General features: G+C 31.3%; 1 protein-coding gene across 10 annotated transcripts in view; it reads left to right on the top strand.

Moving 5' to 3' along the window:
- Nucleotides 1–20,042, top strand: part of kcc (solute carrier family 12 member kcc) — a 392,353-nt gene that overhangs the window by 356,761 nt on the left and 15,550 nt on the right. For all 10 annotated transcript variants that reach the window (XM_088205011.1, XM_088205007.1, XM_088205009.1 and 7 more), the window contains 5 exons: nucleotides 5,014–5,167; nucleotides 5,250–5,436; nucleotides 6,654–6,810; nucleotides 12,186–12,578; nucleotides 16,920–17,039. In XM_088205011.1, coding sequence (XP_088061137.1) covers nucleotides 5,014–5,167; nucleotides 5,250–5,436; nucleotides 6,654–6,810; nucleotides 12,186–12,578; nucleotides 16,920–17,039 — 1,011 coding nt within the window. The remainder of the gene's footprint in view (nucleotides 1–5,013; nucleotides 5,168–5,249; nucleotides 5,437–6,653; nucleotides 6,811–12,185; nucleotides 12,579–16,919; nucleotides 17,040–20,042) is intronic.

Genomic DNA, 20,042 nt, shown 5'->3' with positions numbered 1-20,042 from the left:
CGGTCATAAATTGCTTTTTTTACCACTTCGCTTATGACTTGGAACAAACATAAATTCAACTATCCAGTTGTTCTGGTTCCAATTGAACAATTTTGGAGACTATGTAACGCAAGAATGTGAGAACAAAAAGCTACCTGTACTAATAATTGCACAAATTATAATAAAAAAAAATATTGTAACATGACAAGCGTAACCCCAATGCGTTAAAATACTAATTGAATCAGAGAATCAAGCATAATGAATATCTATAATATACATTCAAGTCTGCTGCCGAGGCTCGAACGCGCGGCCTCTGGTTTACCAGTCTAGAGCTTATGGGCTACGTTATTCTGACCTTATAAAAGTGTCTTCAATCTCCTAATAAAATATGTTAGATCTATCTCTATTGCTATTTATAAAATAAAATATAAAATACATATTTGCATATTACGTAGTTCTACAAATATTCACATACTTAAATAGAATACTATATATGATAATCATATCTGTACATCAGTGTACATAGTTGGAAAGCGCTCTTGAAGTTCCGTTTGGAAACATCCACAAACCGCTATCACGTAACTCGGACAAACATAAAACGGCGACGTTACCAGAACGTTACGAGAAATTTCCGCACGTAGTATGTAATGTAACGATGCAATCTCCTCGAGCTCAATTCGCCCTTTGACATTTAAGAATCTCTCCGAGAAAAAATATACCGATAAGCTCACGTTTCCTATACATTAAAGCGCAGCTCACTATACCGTATCGGCTTTACGTCCGTAAAATTGTATTAACTTTCCGGAAGAATCAAATCACTGAATTTACAGACATTTAGTTAATATAATCAATTCCAAAGCGTTTACAGTTTAAAGCTCTTTATTGAAAATCTACTTAATCCCCGGGAGCTTGTGAAGATCTGATGAGATGCGTATAATCTATTATCGCTTGGGTTGGACCAATTGCCGCTTTTATAAATTGTTCTTTTCATCCTATCTTGCGTAAATATCTTTAGATCCTTTACTTTTGAAAATAATTACGCTAAATAAATAATATCGCTTAAACCTGTATCGTATTTAAAAGTTAACAAAAGTAGCATTAGACATTTTGTAAGAGCGATATTTATATTATTTTCTTTGACGTTATATTTACACAAAATAAATATTTTTCGCACACACCAGTGCTTCAACATAGATATGAATTGAATATTTTATTTTCACCTTTTAACCTAATAACGTTCGTTTTATCATTGGTTTCACCTTCTCTAGCTGTGGCGTTTGGCACAACGGAAAATAAGCGCTCGTTCATATGCGGAATCAATACGCGGGGTGTAATAAAAGAAGATAAAATCTTTTGTAGCGGGTGCCAGATGCTGCTTAAATTTTACGCTCACATATTGCACAGAAATTCCTCTCGGCTCGTCAAATCATTTCACCATTTTCGCCGCCTTTGTGCGTGAGTAACGTTTTGTGTGCGAAAAATCGGATCGTATTAACGCTGGTTTCATTCGATATTAACTATTATAAGGTATTACATCATATATACGCAGAATAGGCGAAAAAGCAAGCGAAAAGATTAATAATGCATACTCATATGTGAAAGGCTTTATACATTCTTGATTAATATTCTTCTTAGATAAATAATACATTAATTCATGTTACTTTACCACATATACATACATATATACAGTTGTATACATTTAACCCAAACAGAAAACGTTTCAAACCATTTGTATTTGTGAATCTACGAAATAGTTTCGTTTTATAATACAATTGCCTCTTTAGTGGACTAAAATAGTAGTTTTATAGCTCAAAGAAACTATAAAAATAGGGAAATACGACAAAAATTTTGCATTGCATTGTTGCAATGAAGCAGCAGTTCTTAGAGATGTATGTATTGATAAGCAAATCAGTTGTTTTACGTTAATTTATTTTAAATCTTAACCTGACAGGCATAGGCCCAAAGCGTTACAATGGGGTAAATTTTTATAAACTGGTAAAGTCAATCAGATATAATAAATACATAGAAGTAATTATTAACACTACCAGACTGAAAGAATCTGTGCCATCTATATTAATAATTATAAATTATTATATCTAATATAATTTATTTATAACCAATAGATTCCACTGCAGCTATGGTCGGTTTTCTAATAATACCGCATTTAATTTATAGATAAAAATTCGAGTGTCTGAGACATTACGGACTGGGCTATTCTGTTCCATAATTATATTTATAATTTTAATTAGTTAAGAACCGCTGTTTATAATAAAAGTCGATTAATTCATATAGATTTCGACTCATATTAGAGGCCTAATTATTGATAGCAAAAGAGCCGTAAAATGTTAAGATATCGTTGCATACACAATATGAGCACATTTGTTTTGATTTTCTATAAAATATAAATCTCGCAAGTCATGGTCGCTATATTTCAATTTAGGGCCAAAAAACAGGGGCTTTGAGACTTTACGGGATGCCTGCGGGGCGTGGCGTGTTGTGTACACACATTTTTTGCCACCATTTCTAAATCGAGTTTTTCACTTTGCCACCATCGCTAAAGCGATCCCAGCGCCTTTGTCGGCGGCCATTTTGCTAAAAGGGAAATGAAAAAACACACAACCGCACGACCGGTCAGTGTTGCCACCGGAAAAATTTGACCGTAATTAAATTACCCCTTTCGAGGATGTATTTTTTTCATATGAAAGAATTTTATAAAAACATAACGAAAAGCAGGAATTTAATTTTTTTAGATATTCTTTTATTTTATTTTTTTCAACATAAATAAACGAGGAGTATGTGGGAGCATTTGCCTTTAGAAAAATGCATATCATTTATTCAAATCTCAATGAAATAGAAATATTTTAAAATGCTGAGATGATGTCTCTGATTCTAAACCAGAAATTCTCGGGTTATCCCTAAAATAAAATCTAAGAAAAACAGGCAATATTTTTTAAATACATCATTTCAGTGAAATCAAATCGAAATACATTTTCACCGACAGATATATATTTTTACCAGTGAAAATGTAATTTATCTGACAGGTGCTAGTAAAATTATATAATTTCAACTTTTCAATATGTAGTAATATACATATATGTATTATACATATACATACTTATCATTAATAATTTATAAATGTTACAGTGAATGTGTATTTTTCAGTAAAGTTATATTTTCACTAATGAAGTGCAAATACATTTTCACTAGTAGATATATACTTCTACTAGCGAAAATATAATTTAGCTGATAAGCGCTAGTCGAATTATATGCTGCTCTAAAATGTTTATAAAACTAAATTTGACAGTTGCGAAACGTAGATTTGCTGTTCTAACCCAAACCTAACCTAATAAAAGTTCTAAAACTAATAATAGTCTTAGAACTTTCATTAGGTAAATTCTAAAATATAGACTAAGCCAACTCAACTCTCATGGAAAATAAGCGGAAGATGAAGTACAGATAGAAATCGCATCTCCATAGTTCATCTGCATATGAATGATAGCTATCTTAACCGATATTACTAAGGACTTCTGATATGAGAGTATTGGTGAAAATGTATTCAAACCGAATTTTGGTCAATAAGAGAGCGCAAAAATAATTATCGCTTCTCAGAAGTTAAAAATTTACGTCAAAAGTAATAAAATCGTGTCGGTGCCATTGCAGTGGGACTAGCGCGTAAAATCGCGATTAATTTAATAAACTGCCTATGACGGATGTTCCTAAATATTATGGTTACTGTTTTTTAATACAATCAGCAGAAACTCATTATATACAGTATATTCCCTCCTCGACACCGCATTGAAACCATCCGCACTTGAGTCCAGCCGCAACTCGCAGCTAAAAGGATCCTCCCAATTGTTCGGCCGCCTAATCGCCACAGGCACAAAAGGGCGCAGGTATTTTTCAAACTTGCGTTTGCCCTTTTGAGAGTGCCGAGTGAGACTACTTCTTTTGTCCCTCTTTGTTCGCCTTCTACCGAAAATTCGTCCATATCTTTATAAAACGTTCATTATCTTCTGAGTTGGTCGATTTATGTTTCTGAACACTCGCGTTGAAATTCGGGTACACATACATACTCGTACATGTTTGAAATATCTGTGAGCAGACCTCTGCTCGAGCGTACATAACAAACTGCTCCTGGTTCACTTGTTTCTCTCCAAGGGAACGACTTCGTTTTTCCTGTGCGAAACTAGCGCGGCCCCTGAAAACCACTCGCTCGATATATCTCGGGAGCGGCAGCCGAAAGACCTCTTAATTTAAAGTTAATAGCGTTTTCAAAAGTGTTATGATGATAATTTATGCTATCTGTGTTATTTTATGAGACTGGTTATTCGTAATTGTGCCTAAAATACCATAAGGAGCAAACATATAACAAGCATAAATAATTTTTACTATATAAAATAGATTAATAAATTAATAATAACTATGGGAATATCATATCATACTTTTAGATAGGTTTTTAGTTTGATAAAAATACAAAGTAAATTTCTATCGTTTTAGGGAGATTAGATTTTTTGATGATTACATACATATAATTCCGTTCGATTTTCACAAATTGCGTTTTCTCATATTTTACTAATCTCACGGATGAATATGGTAATCGAGCTTAGTCATGCATACTGACATATATTAAACATAAGCGGTTATAATATTATAATTATTATAATAGACTTTGACTTAAATCTCGTGTCTCACTATTTAATTAGTAGTTGTTGATTGTGTTTACATCGTTGTAACACACTGGTCTAACGCCTTCCATGTTGCAACGGAAGATTGACAATATATAAATAAAAAATAAGTTTATGAACGAGTAAGGTTAAAAAGAAAAGTTTTGCAATTTATAATTAATTAGAAACTATAGCAATATGCTAAACATACAAAATTTCTAACAAATATATACAATAAAATAATTTGTAATATTTCAATATATCATCAATGTATGATTTATATAATATGTAATATTAATTAGCTTGTAGTTGTCATAATAGAAAGATAAAGACTATTCATGTTTAACTCATGTTTTATTTTATTTTCTAGCATGTGTGTTCTTGGGAAACGTCTTCTTAAGGACATTCACATCGACAACTGCTCCAAACTCGAAGGAGGTCCCCTTTACCTACAATTCTGTCCGAATAAGACATGTGATCCTTACTTCGCCGCACACAACACGAGCATCGTTAGGGGTATAAAGGTAAGTTCCATAAAACTATACATCAATACTAAAAATAACTTTCTCTCTATAAATTCTATTATCATACATTTTTTATTCACAGGGTCTGGCCAGCGGGGTTTTCTTCGACAATTTAGCCGATTCGTTCTTGGAATTAGGCCAATACATATCCTACGGAAAGGACCCGCAAGACATAGAGCAAATGGATCGATCCACATACAACCAAGTCCAGGCCGATTTAACAACCACGTTCACCATTCTCATCGGAATATTCTTCCCTTCTGTGACCGGTCAGTGAATAACGGCCTAGCATATATAATATTCAACAGCATTTGGATAGGAACGCGTCGTATTGCGCTACCCATAAAATTCCTAACGCCAAAGGGGGTGGGATTAAGAAACATTACTAACAGCTCCCCATTATAAACATACGATATAATCCTCCCATATAGGTCAAATTATATTTAATTGCCACTTCCATAATTTTATCATATGTTATAATACGTTTAACTTCAAGCACTAATTGGATTAAAAGGGGAGAAAAATAAAAATAATTATACAGAATTTTTATTATATATAGCATATTGTGATAATTAGGAATAAATCAAATATATATAAAATATAGAAGAAAAAAAATTAAATCACGTTAAAATAATATTATTTTTAATACATATATATATTTTATATTATAATGTTAGTCTACAATTCCAAAAAAAAATGTTTAGCCCCAGCTTATCATGTGTATATAATATTTTATCTTACGCCCCTAAGCACCTTTCAATGTCCCAAAAAAACGCGTTATTACATAATTCCATTTCGTTCTGATGGCGTCTCACTACATTTTTACCCTCGAAAATGAATTTCTCTTCCATTTGTTAAAACGACATAATGCGCTCATCTTTCTGTGTAATTTAATATATATATATAATAATAATACATTATTAAATAACCTGTTTTTACGCTCGGCATGGCCGTTAATTTGGCTTTTATTACAGCTGTCAAACGCTCAAAATGGCGGACGGTTGGCCGTAACGCGATTAATTCCGGGCGTGATTGATTTAATTTTACCCATCCGTAATGAACACGAATAGTGGGATTGGCGAAGTTAAAAATCGTTTTGCACTCATTGCAAAATTTGGCATGTGCGACACGATGGCGGACATGTTTTAATTATACAAGCCACCTCACTCCTTCCAACGCGCTTAGCCCTAGTCGCTGTTTTTTGCCCATTCTGCATATTAATGGGAAATTTTGACATTGTGTATATAATTAAAGTTGACCTTTGACTGGGTCATTAAAAATATTTAAAAAAAATACAGATAAATTTTAGTAGGGATCAAATGAGAAATTATTTAAACGCCAAGATAAAACATGCTAACTGATATTAACGTAATTATAAGATACTTAGATATTATTTTTCTTGTATTTCTATCATTTATAACACAAGAAAAAGAAAATATTGCAATGGACGCCTAATCTAGGTAAATTAAAATATTTTATATTTTAGGAATTATGGCTGGATCGAACCGCTCCGGAGATTTGGCTGACGCCCAGAAAAGTATCCCTATCGGTACTATTTGCGCCATCCTCACTACCTCCACGGTGTACCTCAGCTCTGTGCTTTTGTTCGCCGGCACAGTAGACAATCTTCTGCTTAGAGACAAGTAAGTAAACGTACAAACATCCTGCCAACGGAAATTAAAATCCTACCCCTTTCCTGAATTTCTTGAACGGTACGTCGGAAACGCCTAAGCGTGGTTTAATATTACCGGCTATTCCCTGACTTACAATATATTCTATGTACTTCGTACGTAAATTTAATGAGTAAAATCCGGAACATGGATGCCATGATATACAAGTGTGTATGTCTAAAAGACGATAAGAGAGAATTGGTTTAACAATCCGTAAATATGAAATATTCTTAACATATTAATTTAATTAAAATAATGCGAAGCACGAAAGAAGACGGTCAGTAAATAATGAAAATATTTATTACCGAATTTTTTTTCTCTCCAATTGAAATATTTATAAATTTGTATACCATCTAATATTAATTGTAATATTTTTTTACTTTATTTATTTTTAAATCTCTGCCTTGTGCAAAATACTTTTTAATCAATATTAATCCGTTTTTATTAAAATAGACACTGACGCGTATTATATTTTACAATCTTTTAAAACCCTAGAAATAATTAATTATTTGCTATTAAGTGGAATAAATTAAATATATTTCGTTTTGAAGTAGGGTTTGTTTGACATTTTGCAATTAATGATGATTATCAGATATGAATAAATAAGCTTGTTTAATGCAATCTCAACTATACATAAAACGCAACAAATTTAAACAATTAAATGTTTATATTGTTGAAAAATAGTTATCAATAACTTATATATCATATAAGTTTTTATCCATGTCTATGTAATATTAATTTTTAATGCACAAATTTAAACTTATTAATTTAAATATGTATTATATATGTTACAGTGAATGTGTATTACTAGTGAAGTCATTTACATTTACCTTTGTAGATATATATTTGAACGATAGCTTAGAGGGGATTCGGAAAATTTATCGCAGTGGGGCGTGGACGCTCTCAGAGCGTAACTTTCTGTGGATGCCCGACCGGACAAGGGCAAAGCCCTGGTGATTGCCTTGAGGTGCATGTTTTCTACATCATGAACTAAATTCGGAGAATAATGAATTATCGCGCAATGCACGTAATTTCGATTTAGCTAACAGAATTAACGATAAAAATACTGTACACAATAACAACATTTAAATAATCGCATATCTTTATGTATTTTTGGTGAAAAAAGGGTAATTTTTTTAAAATAATGCATAAATAACCGTATAAATCAGGGGTTTTCAACATTTTTATACCTCCCGCCTACCAACGTCGCGGTAACTCAATATACATTTTTTGCAAGAAAAATATTTTTTTTAATTGTTACCTAAATTAATATAAATATAAATTGAAAAATATCCAAAGATATTATATAGAAATATTTCCATTAATGGAGAAACAACAAAACACCCATCGCCTATCATGAAAGATTTAATTGCCCATTACGGTTTAGGTTGACGACCACCAATATAAATTTACCTTTGAAAAAATCAATTATTGTTTATAAATCGCTGCAAAATAATATTTTATGACCATTTTAGCTCTGACACAATTGCAAGAAGTTATACTTATAACTAAGAGCTTTTAACTAATTTTTATAATATGTATATATTTTAATTTTTTTTATTAAAAAAAAATGTTTTTCTATTTACTATAAATATGAAATATTCGTAGATAGACTTTATAAATATTTGTTATTTTAAGCTATTTAAATATCGAATTGTAAACGTTATGAAAAATAATTTTATAAAAAAAAAACAATTAAAAGTACCGAAACTACATATTTTAATTTTAAAAATAATATAGCAATCAAGTGTTTTAAACTTTAAACTAGTATGATGTTTCATTAAAAAGCTAAACTCAATATGCTCAAGAAATATTACTATAATTAATTACTTAAGACAGACTTACAATTACACAATATTCATATTGATAATAGAAAAGAATAGTAAAATTAAACCCAGCCATTAACAGCTTAACGCCCGTGGACTCGTGTACGAGTCTTAAAAAAACATTGTTTAGTGGCCGCGGACTCAGACTTGAGTCCTGCGTCATGCTTTTTCTTTTAATAAAAAAATACTTGGATACTATAAATTTTGCCTGTGCGTGATAATGAAATATTATAGTATATGATTTCTACATAATATCAAATAAAAAATCACTTGAAATTTTTGTAAAAAGAGTATTATCCCACTGCGTCGCAATTCAATGAATCGTCGCCTTTTTGAGGCACTTGAATTTATTTTATGAAATGTATGAATCATAATTATTACTTTCATTTAAAAAATAATATTTTATGCTACACTCTTTGAACAGAAATAAATTTCAGGGGCTAGGTAAACATAAAATCAATCCAATCAAAATAAATCAAAACATCCGAAGTTGATAGCACATTAATTAACAAAGTTTTTCCACCTGATATTTAGTATATTTTTGCAAAAGTAAAGAGTCAAAACGTAACGGTATATGTAGATAAATTAAATAACACAGTAATCAAAGAACTCCCAAGAAATAGCATCCATTAACGAAGATTTTTACCGGGTGTTTGCTATTTAAATATTTTCTCACCATTTGGAAAACCGCATTGATTTACAGATTACGAAACCAGGGGGGAAATGCTACAATCCCGATAAATTATTACCGTATTCGTTTATTGCTGTCATTAAGTAAAATATTTGGTAAAAAATATTATTGCGCTTAAAAGAATCATGAACGAATAAATATATTTTTTTCATTCCTAATATTTCATTCAAATTGAAAATGTTCGCGGTGGCTACAAACCAGTTATTTTTAAATTTAATAATATGTATGTTTAAATGCTGCTATAAATTTTTGTATAAACAATTTATAAAAAAAATACCCGTTTATAATAATTATAATATAATTTGCACTCACCAAATTTTTCGGCGTCCTTTTTCTGCTTACAACTGTCACGGACACATTTATTTTTATCACTACACTTATGAACCATACTATATCACGATTTATATTTATTTTTATCACTACACTTTTTTATATATTACGTATAAAAACACTCGTCAATATGAAGAGGAATTTCACAACTTCTGCACATGTATGCTGTAACTTTCCTTATTCCATGTGCTGAACAAACACACATTTTCTTCTCACATATTTGCTGTTGGTTTTTCGGCTTATCCAAAAGCTTTTCTGGTGGATCGACAGCACGGGCACGATAAGATGTGGTAGAAACTAGTGAAATGTCTTCAAAATCAATAGATCCCACTGAATTCTACATCCATCCTTACTCAAAAGAAAATCTTTGAATTAAATTTTACTGTTACGATTCAAATTTTGATAAGACACTGAACGAATAAAACAATACGCATAATAAATAAAAAACGACCTTTTTTGTTTATTCCATTGTTTTTCAAAATAAATATTAGGTTACTATGTATTGATCGGCTATCAACACGTCATATATTTATTATATATTGTAAGGTTGGTCGTTCTGTTTTTTCTCGTGTCTATCATCTGGCCGTTATAAAAGTAGATATCATTCTGAAAACTATTTTCATATTTATTTTCTAAATGTAAATAAGCGTTTCACCTTTTCTTGCATGTTTCATCTGTAGGAGCCTTAATTTTATATTTTTGGAGTATTCTGGCAGATTCCTATTTTTCATAGTTGTTCCACAAACTCCTGTTTAAATCTAAAAAAATAAATAGTTTGTAAGTAAAACGCTATTATAAAAATTGTTGGCATAAACATGGTGCCACTTGTTCAGATATGGGTTTATTAGTACATTCATCACTGTATTTACTAATCTCACTACTATTTACAATTAAAAATATAACAGGTATCTGACTCACAAACCATTCTATTCAATATTCCATATTTGGTTATTTTCAACAACAAACAATACTAAATTTAGTTGTTAATTAATTAAATATGTTATATTGTAAATCTAATAAATCTTTATTTAGGATCAAATTAAATTAACAAAACATAACATTCATTCAAATTGGATTGTGCATCTCAGTGAAACGAACTCTCGCGCTAGCGCCTCTATTTAATAAAACTGTCCAACAACTTTTAATCGTTTTTACTAGAAATTAATTGAGATTTTTACTAGAGATTAATTTGTAAATTACGAGTTGATTTCAGTTATGTTATTATTATATAATACATATTTTATTATAAGAATCCACCTCGTTTTTTCTAAAGCGAGATTTGTAACTCACATATTTATATCGGTTGTTTGTAGCAAAATACATGTTGTTCAATTTAATGAAATATGTAGTACATATATAATACAATACGTGTATTGCTGCTCATCAAAAATGCAAAAGACCTTTGTGCGTAGTCGTTAACAATTCTCATTTTCGCGTATCCAATGAACACACTCTTAAGTGTTATGGTTTACTTTGCCTCAATTTGAATACATACATATATTAGGTGTAGAATATTTATTGTAATAAGCCGCGAGTATTATAATATTGTGCTTTTTGCGAAGGATGTGCGCGACGTAATACCTTGAAGCTTCTTACGATTGAAATGTATGTAGATAGAAAGCAGAAAAATACTATCGGTGTCTTAAAAAACGATTCTAAACATATTTCTGAGGCACAATAATGGTGTGAGGTGCTGGGTTGCGCGATGCGACTTATTTATTCTATTAAGCCACGAGAACATCTATTTAACACTAATACAAATAATAAAAACAGAAGTATTGTTATACATAAAATTTTAACGCCTGTTATATTAACAGTGATAATAATAATATTTGTTTGCAAAAGTAGAACAACTAAATTGTATTGTTATTTATTCACTTTCAATCCTTTTGGATCCCTTTACAACTTCGTTAAAACGTGAATATTTTATAACAATTTCAATTTTATAACGAATAGATAAAACTTTGTTCGAGTATGCCTTTTCTGAATATCGTAATTTGAAAAGAAAACCTAAGCACATATAGTACAGTATTTCATTTTATATTAAACTCCATATTTGTACTCAAGTATCTCATATACATATGCATGTACCACCTACGAGGTACACACACCCCTAAGCATAATTATTTAGTTTTGGATTTATGTATACGACGCGCCCGCTTAAATTATTCTTGTTTTCACCCGCCAGCAACGTCTACATTGTCTTAAAGTATATTTAAGCATAAATATCCTGTTTTCGTGCTACCCTCGAGCGATACGGAATGCTTCTGCAAGATAGTATGCAAAGAGTACACGTGGAGCGTTCGTGAATTTTTAAAATAATCCTATCGTTCGCAACAAACATAAGGTATTACACCTTTGAGAATACGCTCCACCTTTTATTATAATGCGTTCTTATCCGAGTAGAGAAAAAATCGTATACCTCAACTCAAAATTGTTACGATTTTTCTTTTACACTATCCCGATTTATGCTCACTTTTTAATACTATTTTTTTCCACAGATTTGGACAATCTATAGGCGGTAAACTGGTGGTGGCAAACATAGCCTGGCCCAACCAATGGGTCATCTTGATTGGATCTTTCCTGTCGACCTTGGGAGCTGGACTCCAATCGTTGACCGGAGCTCCTCGACTGCTCCAAGCCATAGCCAAAGATGGGATCATACCTTTCTTGGCTCCGTTTGCCGTCTCATCCAGCCGAGGCGAACCAACCAGAGCCTTGATCTTAACCATGTGCATCTGCCAATGCGGAATCCTCCTCGGAAACGTCGACATCTTAGCGCCGCTGCTCTCCATGTTCTTCTTGATGTGCTACGGATTTGTCAACTTGGCCTGCGCCCTTCAAACCCTGCTGAGAACCCCCAACTGGAGACCTCGCTTCAAGTACTACCATTGGTAAGTTTATATTTACACAAATATATAATATATACATATTTAAAGAGACCCTCAAATATTGCCATTGTATGAATGCCATAAATGGGCTTTGTAATATATGCGGCGCGCTTCAAACGAAAGCGAATAAAAACGAGTGTTTTCTTATGCAAGAAAAGAAATCTCGATGGTGTCTTTCAATCAAATGGATGGATCAAATATATATATCAGGCGCGAGCGGTGAAATAATTTCTCTCTCGATCGCTCGCGTATTAAATGACAAGAGTGAGTGAGAGATAAGAGCATGCAGTCAGCATGCCGATACTGATACATATATTTTTTACATTTTCGATCTGCTATGAATTTAAAACTACCTGTTAAAATACTATTATTAAGAATTTTTCAGTTTAAAGAGTGACTATTATTTTCAAAGCTAAAAATCTCGCTTGTGCCATGTCAGTATTTATATTATATATTAATCATTTATATTTTAATGTATAAAAAATATGCTTATATTTCATATACTGCAAAGTTGAAAAGCTCGGGGGCTGTTTGTTTGGGACATGGATTTTAATTCCACTCCCACATTATTCTTCGTCCATCGTCAATTTTTTTATGCGGACTCCGTTTTGGCCTCATTATGTTTTTTCCGGTTTCTCTTCGTTCTCTTCTCGGTCCAAGGTTAATTAATTTATCGCAAAGCTCTCGAGAAAACGCTCGACGCTAAGAGATGGCTAAGAATTCTTGGCGAGAGAGTGAATATTTTTTCTTTGCGGTCGCTGTGCGGTTTTAAACAATTTTTAATTAACAGTAAAATATTCTCACTCGGGTTATATTATTACTTTAGTACATTTTGTAAGAGCAAACGGAACGGCGCTTTTGGGAGCAGTTAATCGATCACGCCAGTATGGACGTACTTTAAGGAACATGAAAAAATATCTTCAAATGCTTTTACGCTCACTTAGTATATAATAAATGCGATTTTAAATCTACGGATATACAATCTACTTATTCAAGCTATATTAATACTGTTAATTCATTATTTAAAAAATATTTGCATTCACAGTTAAATGTAACTTATAGGTACAAGTTATCCTAAGCGCTAAAGTTTATATATCATGATTACTTTTTTAAAGAAGAGATTTTATGTTAATAATTTTTTAAAATGTGTGAAGGCAATTTAATATTATTATTTTTAATGTTGATATTTTGGCATAAATATATCTAAAATAATAATAAAATTCTGGGGGGGGAAATATAAAATGTCACACAAATATTTTATGCTATGTTATGTTAGGTTATGCTTTATTAGGTTAGACCAGCATTTCGCAATTAAATTTATTTATCATACTTTTACATTTTATAATACATATTAGAACCTCTCAAATATTTTTCTGTGGTCATTGTTATCCAAACCACAATTTATCACTGTCTATCGAAAATTATATTTTACGTTATTATTTGATAATATCTATCTAGATCAAGCATCAATATTAAAATGTGCTACATGTTTTTGAATAAAAAATATTTCTTGTCATATGATATATGGCAGGATGCAGAATATTATATTATTGACTTTATGTCTAACCTTAACTCGCACATGTAAAAACATTCACAAATATTTTTGTGCTGCACACCCTCGACAGTGCAGTGTATATTATGCAGATTTTTAAATATTAGTTGCAAATTAATTAAGCTACTAAAATATAATTATTAATAGTTCTGTAATACACCCCAATTAAAAACTTAATTTTACATATCGTATATAATAAATTTAAATAAAATGTTTTTGTATTGATTTAATTGTAGAGTACTATTATATAATATATTTACTATTTATTAAAAGTTCTTAAAAATATTTAATTATATTTATTACATATTAAAAATATTTTTTTGTATTACATAATTCAGTTTTTATAAATCAGAGTTAATTTTAAATTATTTCTTCTCATTTAATTTTATTGAAAGATTATTTATGATGCAAGAAAATTATAATGTTGTATTTTATACAATCTTTTACTATATAAATTTACTACCAAAAATAAATTAAACAACATCTATGAACAAAAAAAATATTATTATAAAAAATAGATATATTTTACACAGATATAAAAAATATTTTAGCGATTAAACCGCCTGATTAAACAGATTAATTTCAACAAATATTTTGAAAAAATTATGAGAACTTACTCTAAAATAAGGCCTAACAATAAAATAGAAATCTCAGGACTTAAAAGTCAAGGACTCTCCTTTATTATTAAAAACTATCACTTGTAAGCACCCATAGATTCAAAAAATTATATTTGTTTAATGGACGCGCGATAGACAATATATACAATGCAAACAAATAACTTTTGTTATTCTACCTCTCTGTTAACGATCACTGGAGCGGCCATTTTCATTTTCAAGGCGTAACACATTTCACCAATAATCTCATCTGCGATTCACCGGAGCTATCTTGAACCAATTATAGAAAAATGTGACGCCTAATCACAACAGAGGCATAGAGAGGTAGACGGAAAAAGACGCCAAAAATCAAAGATCTCAGCCGACAATAATTTAACTCGACACTCCGATATTTAATACCTTCCATTTGAACTCTACAGCCTAATAGCAATAGCTACATTTCCATATATGTTTAATGAAATAAACTGTAATTTGCTTTTCCGGCATCTATTTTGTCTGAAAACACACACCCTTTTAGCCTCAAAACCTGAGATTGAGATTGTTTTGTTGCACCCATTTTACATAGTAAATAATATCTTAAACTAATTTATAATATGATCTCAGATAATATATCTGCAGACATTGACATAAAATTATATTTAAATTCGCAGGTAACCTTTATTAAATTTTGTATTATTTTATAGACCACTTTATTATCATGTAAATAAACGTGCTTTTCTACATTCACGATCTCACCCTAAAAAACTAAAGGCTTCGAAAGATTTTTAATATAGATACGCGTTTCACGACACAATACCAGAACAAGATTCATCAGATTACAGAGTGTACGCAATAAATTTATATTGTTTGTGTTTATTCGTCCAAAAGTTCCATTTAAACACGACCCTACCCTACTCCTGTTCGGCAATATAATATCTCTGAAAATAACGTTTATTTGCGCCATAAAAATTGTAAACGACTATACAAATAATCATAATGGGATGATAATAAAAGCGTCGACATGTCGCAGCGGGACAAGATGGAAGCGAATCTCGCTAAGAGCAAGCTTTCTACTTGTGACTTATTTTTTTAACGTACTACATAGTATAGTATATATTGGTCTATCAAAGCTCTTAAAAGCTCCAAGTTTATCTTCGGCGGTTAACTCGGCGAAAAATGCATCCTGGGCCGTCGCTAGCAGACTTCCGAAAGGAAAACGCTTTGCCAAAGTATTTTACCAATTTTCCAACCGCCCTCCATCCATTTTCTTTGTCTCGTTTGTGAGGCACTGGTATTTTTCCGTTCCTCCCTTTTGGCAATCGTCATCCCCTTCAGGAAGAATAGGCGACAGAACAAAGACAGAGACGGAGTTTTTGTTTAGGTGCGGATTTTGCTGAAATCTCGTTTACGGGTCAACGCTTATCTAAAATATTGCCAAAGGAAAATAAAATTTACATTTATATTTATACACAAATGCTTAAAGATAATTATGACCTAATGTTTTAAAACATTGCTTTTCAAACTATGATTTACAAATAATTATTTGGTCTTAATTTTAAGCACATCTTGTGAAGCTTAAAAATAATACAAAATCACATCCTCACTGATATTCTTAATGGAAGTATTCTGATAGTAATATTTATGTATGTAGATTTTTCATCTAATATAGTCGATAAATTAGATGAAAAATCTACATAAGGGTATATTGCAACCATAAAACAGGAAGATAAGAATATATTGAGATGCTTAGCTATCACATTTAACGGCAGGGAAAATTCTCATTACTTAACTTAACGACATATTATATAAAATATGTAGGAAATTATAGCACAAGGTGAGCTACAAAGTATGAATATACTATTTCAAACAAAATCTAATTAAAAAAAAAATGCTGATACCAAAATTCTGTTTTAGTACATATTCTTCGTGATATATGACATTTTCTCATGGAACGTTACACAGTAGTTACACGCTCACATATCTAAAATAATAGAAAAATTCTACACAGATATAACCAATGTTATATCCGAGACATTGGAGGGCATTATTTTTATATTTTCACATATTGGAATATTTGTCGCAACGTTCACGTAATAACCATTGAGATAAATATCGATACCTTATTGATACTAACGTCGCGTTCGTATATCATAATTATTTTTATTGCTCTAGTGATTCTGTATGTTTGTTTTTTTTCAGGTCTTTGTCGCTGGCTGGATTGTCTTTGTGCATTGCCATCATGTTCATGACGTCTTGGTTCTACGCCCTCATTGCTATGGGAATGGCTGTTCTCATTTATAAATATATTGAATACAGGGGGTAAGTAATCTTTTATTATATATTTACTGTTATATTATTTTCTTTATTTATGATAGTAACAAAAAAAATGAACTTTCAATGTGTACAGACCCTATATTAATGTTGAGGCAAACTAATAAAATTATACTCATTATGTCCCTACAGTTTTTATTTGTTTGCTATTAAGTAGATTTTTAAATAGCATAGCTTTAAAAGAGGATATGTGAGACCTAACAATGGTCATTCTAATTATCGTATTTTTATCTACAAATTAAATAAATATTAACAGATTATTTTACTTATTTACTTTAAAATAAAGCAATCCTTTCAACTGTACTTTTAATATAATTAGGCTTTGCCGTGATGTTCTTAATTAATTGCTTGAGTCCATATAAATTCCATACCACTAAATTTCCACCAGATTTTTATGATACGATTCAAACTTTTCGGGTTCAAGTCACTGTTTAATTGGACTAGATCAGACGGTTGAAGTGAAACGCTACATTACTCCTGCTACTTATAGTCGTCTCGGACGATTCAGTGTAGCTCTGCTTGGTGCAAGTTTGGCTTATTATTTTAATTTGAAAGCGAAGTAGTACTAGCAAAAATTATTCTAAATCAAACAACCTTAAGGAAATAAAATTTTAACGTATCTTTTGATCAATGTTGATGATTTGGGGTGGAACTAGACTCTTTGTTATTGTCAAATACAGATCATAGCACAGACTGAAATATTATTTATTTATTTTTACAAATCTGATTATTGTGATTTGCCAGGTTTTTCTTGATACATCACCATGGCTATTATATAAAAAATTTTTACTTAACCTTATTTGGCACCGACTCTTATCTATGTATCAGTAAGGCCCAATATTGCGCACTTATTTAGAAAAGCTAGTAGACCGTCAATGACACCGCCCGGATACATAAATACAGATGTTTGTGTTAAAAATAGAAAACTTTTGACTCGAAGCAATAAAAACACGAACCATCTCCCGTTTATTCAAATTTTGGCGTAAAGAAGACCATCAAGCTCGGCGAAGACAATCATGGCAAAATAAATAATTCAATTTTATGCCGAGGCAAAGAGGCACGTAAAACGTTTTTAAGATGCTGCTATTCGAATCTGTAATTACCGAGAAAAGTGGGTATTTTTTCATTCTTCTTCCCTTCTTCTAGCCAAATTATATTCAACGGCCGGATGGATAGAAAGGTTCGACGTTCACTTCGTTATATAAATTATATATGGACGTTCGTATAGTCATAGAATTCGTTATGAGTTCTCTTTCAAGAATGGACTAATTTATTTATAAGGGGTGGCTCTGTATATTGTGGTAAAAACGTTGCGCGGAAGATAAGTGCTTTACCACACACGCATTATACATAAATATGTACCAGTGTTTCTCAACGGGTAATAAACACCCCCGAGCGGCTTTTCCTTTATTTTAGTACACCACTTTAGCTCTACAAAAAAAATACGAAAATTATTGGTTTATTTTGAGCCGTTACGTAAAAATATTACAAAATAATTGCAATTCATTAAATAATAATAAAAAATATCTTTTCTAGCTTACATATCAACTAATATTTTCCAGATTATGTATGAAATTTCTCGCATAGTTAAACTTATTTATAATATGTTCAAGATGAAAAAGGTAACGCTTAACTATTCATGTGCTTAACTTTTCTTTATATAAAATTCAAAAGCCCTAATGCTTATATACCACACGCCGTTAGGAAATTTATGTGGAATTCATGTGTTAAAACAGTGGAACACGTTACAATAGAGCAGCGGTTTTGAACCTAATTTATTTATAGAACCCTTTTCTAATTACTAACAACAAATATTAATTTTTGTTAAAATTCAGTTTATACGATTATTTTGAAATATTTTACAACCGCTATTTTTTATACAACCGCATAAGAAAACGTATTTAAATTTCATAAAAATTGAGTTTTTTTGTTAACTACTCTAATTATCTTTATTTTTATTTCGTAATCTAAAAACAGCAATAATAATCATTTAAAAAGAAACTAATTCTTGTGAGAATCGGCAGATTAAAAATATGTTTGGTGGCTTTCTACACGCGTCGTGTTGACGCGCCTTTTTAACAAAAAAATGTAGCAAATATTAATGATTTACGCATTGTCTCCAAATCATTCAAATTGTCTATAAAATAGGACGTTGAGAAACATTTGTCTAGATACCACACAAATGAGCTTCTCGTGTAATTTTAAATAAATAAAAAAATGCGGCACAAGGTAAAATTCATAGTGCTTATTTTCAAAAACTGTTAATAAATCTAACATCACTCCGACACGACATCTTGCAGACTCTTATTTTAATTAAAATAACGATGTTATGAAATTTTATCCACAAAACTCCATGTTGATTATCTTATTAAATATATATATAATCTAATTCGTAGCATATGCATATACGTATAACTTAATATATACAAATTAGATTATTCTTTTTTCTCTCCGTCGTCGTGAATCTTTTGTTGCGTCCTGATTTTCTAAAAATATACACTCGGTCGTACCTCGTAAGTGTGCCCCATTATCTTCAGATAGCGCTGTATACGTGTATGCATATTTGTATGTGTGATACGCGGGTTTGGGTGTGTGTATAATATTTCACAAAAGGGTGACATAACCAGGTTTGACGTGGTACACCGAAAATTGCGCAAGCGAATGGGTCCGTGCGAATAATTTGCGATGACAGCAGTTGCCAGAGCAACAAGGACACACCGCAAATAAAAACGTATGACCGGATTATGTGCCGAAAAGCACGACCGAGGAGATAATCCGATTTTGCGCTTTTATTGGAGCGAGAATAGTTTCGGGAAATTCTGTAATATTATCTGCCGCATCACACTACTCGACTACTACTATCAATGAATATACTTATATACTTACTTATTAACGCCGTATTAAGCGGCACGTAGTCTCTAAGTCGTATCGAAGATCGAGGTGAACTCTTGGAGATTTGGCACAGCTTCGCTTGTTGCAAGTTAGCCTAAA

The sequence above is a fragment of the Plectrocnemia conspersa genome, unplaced genomic scaffold (assembly GCF_051122295.1).
Source record: "Plectrocnemia conspersa isolate PC_06_02 unplaced genomic scaffold, ASM5112229v1 ptg000002l, whole genome shotgun sequence".
NCBI classification, from domain to species: Eukaryota; Metazoa; Arthropoda; class Insecta; order Trichoptera; family Polycentropodidae; genus Plectrocnemia; species Plectrocnemia conspersa.
Note: the sequence above shows the minus strand (reverse complement) of the source record. Positions and strands in the feature narration are given on the sequence as shown.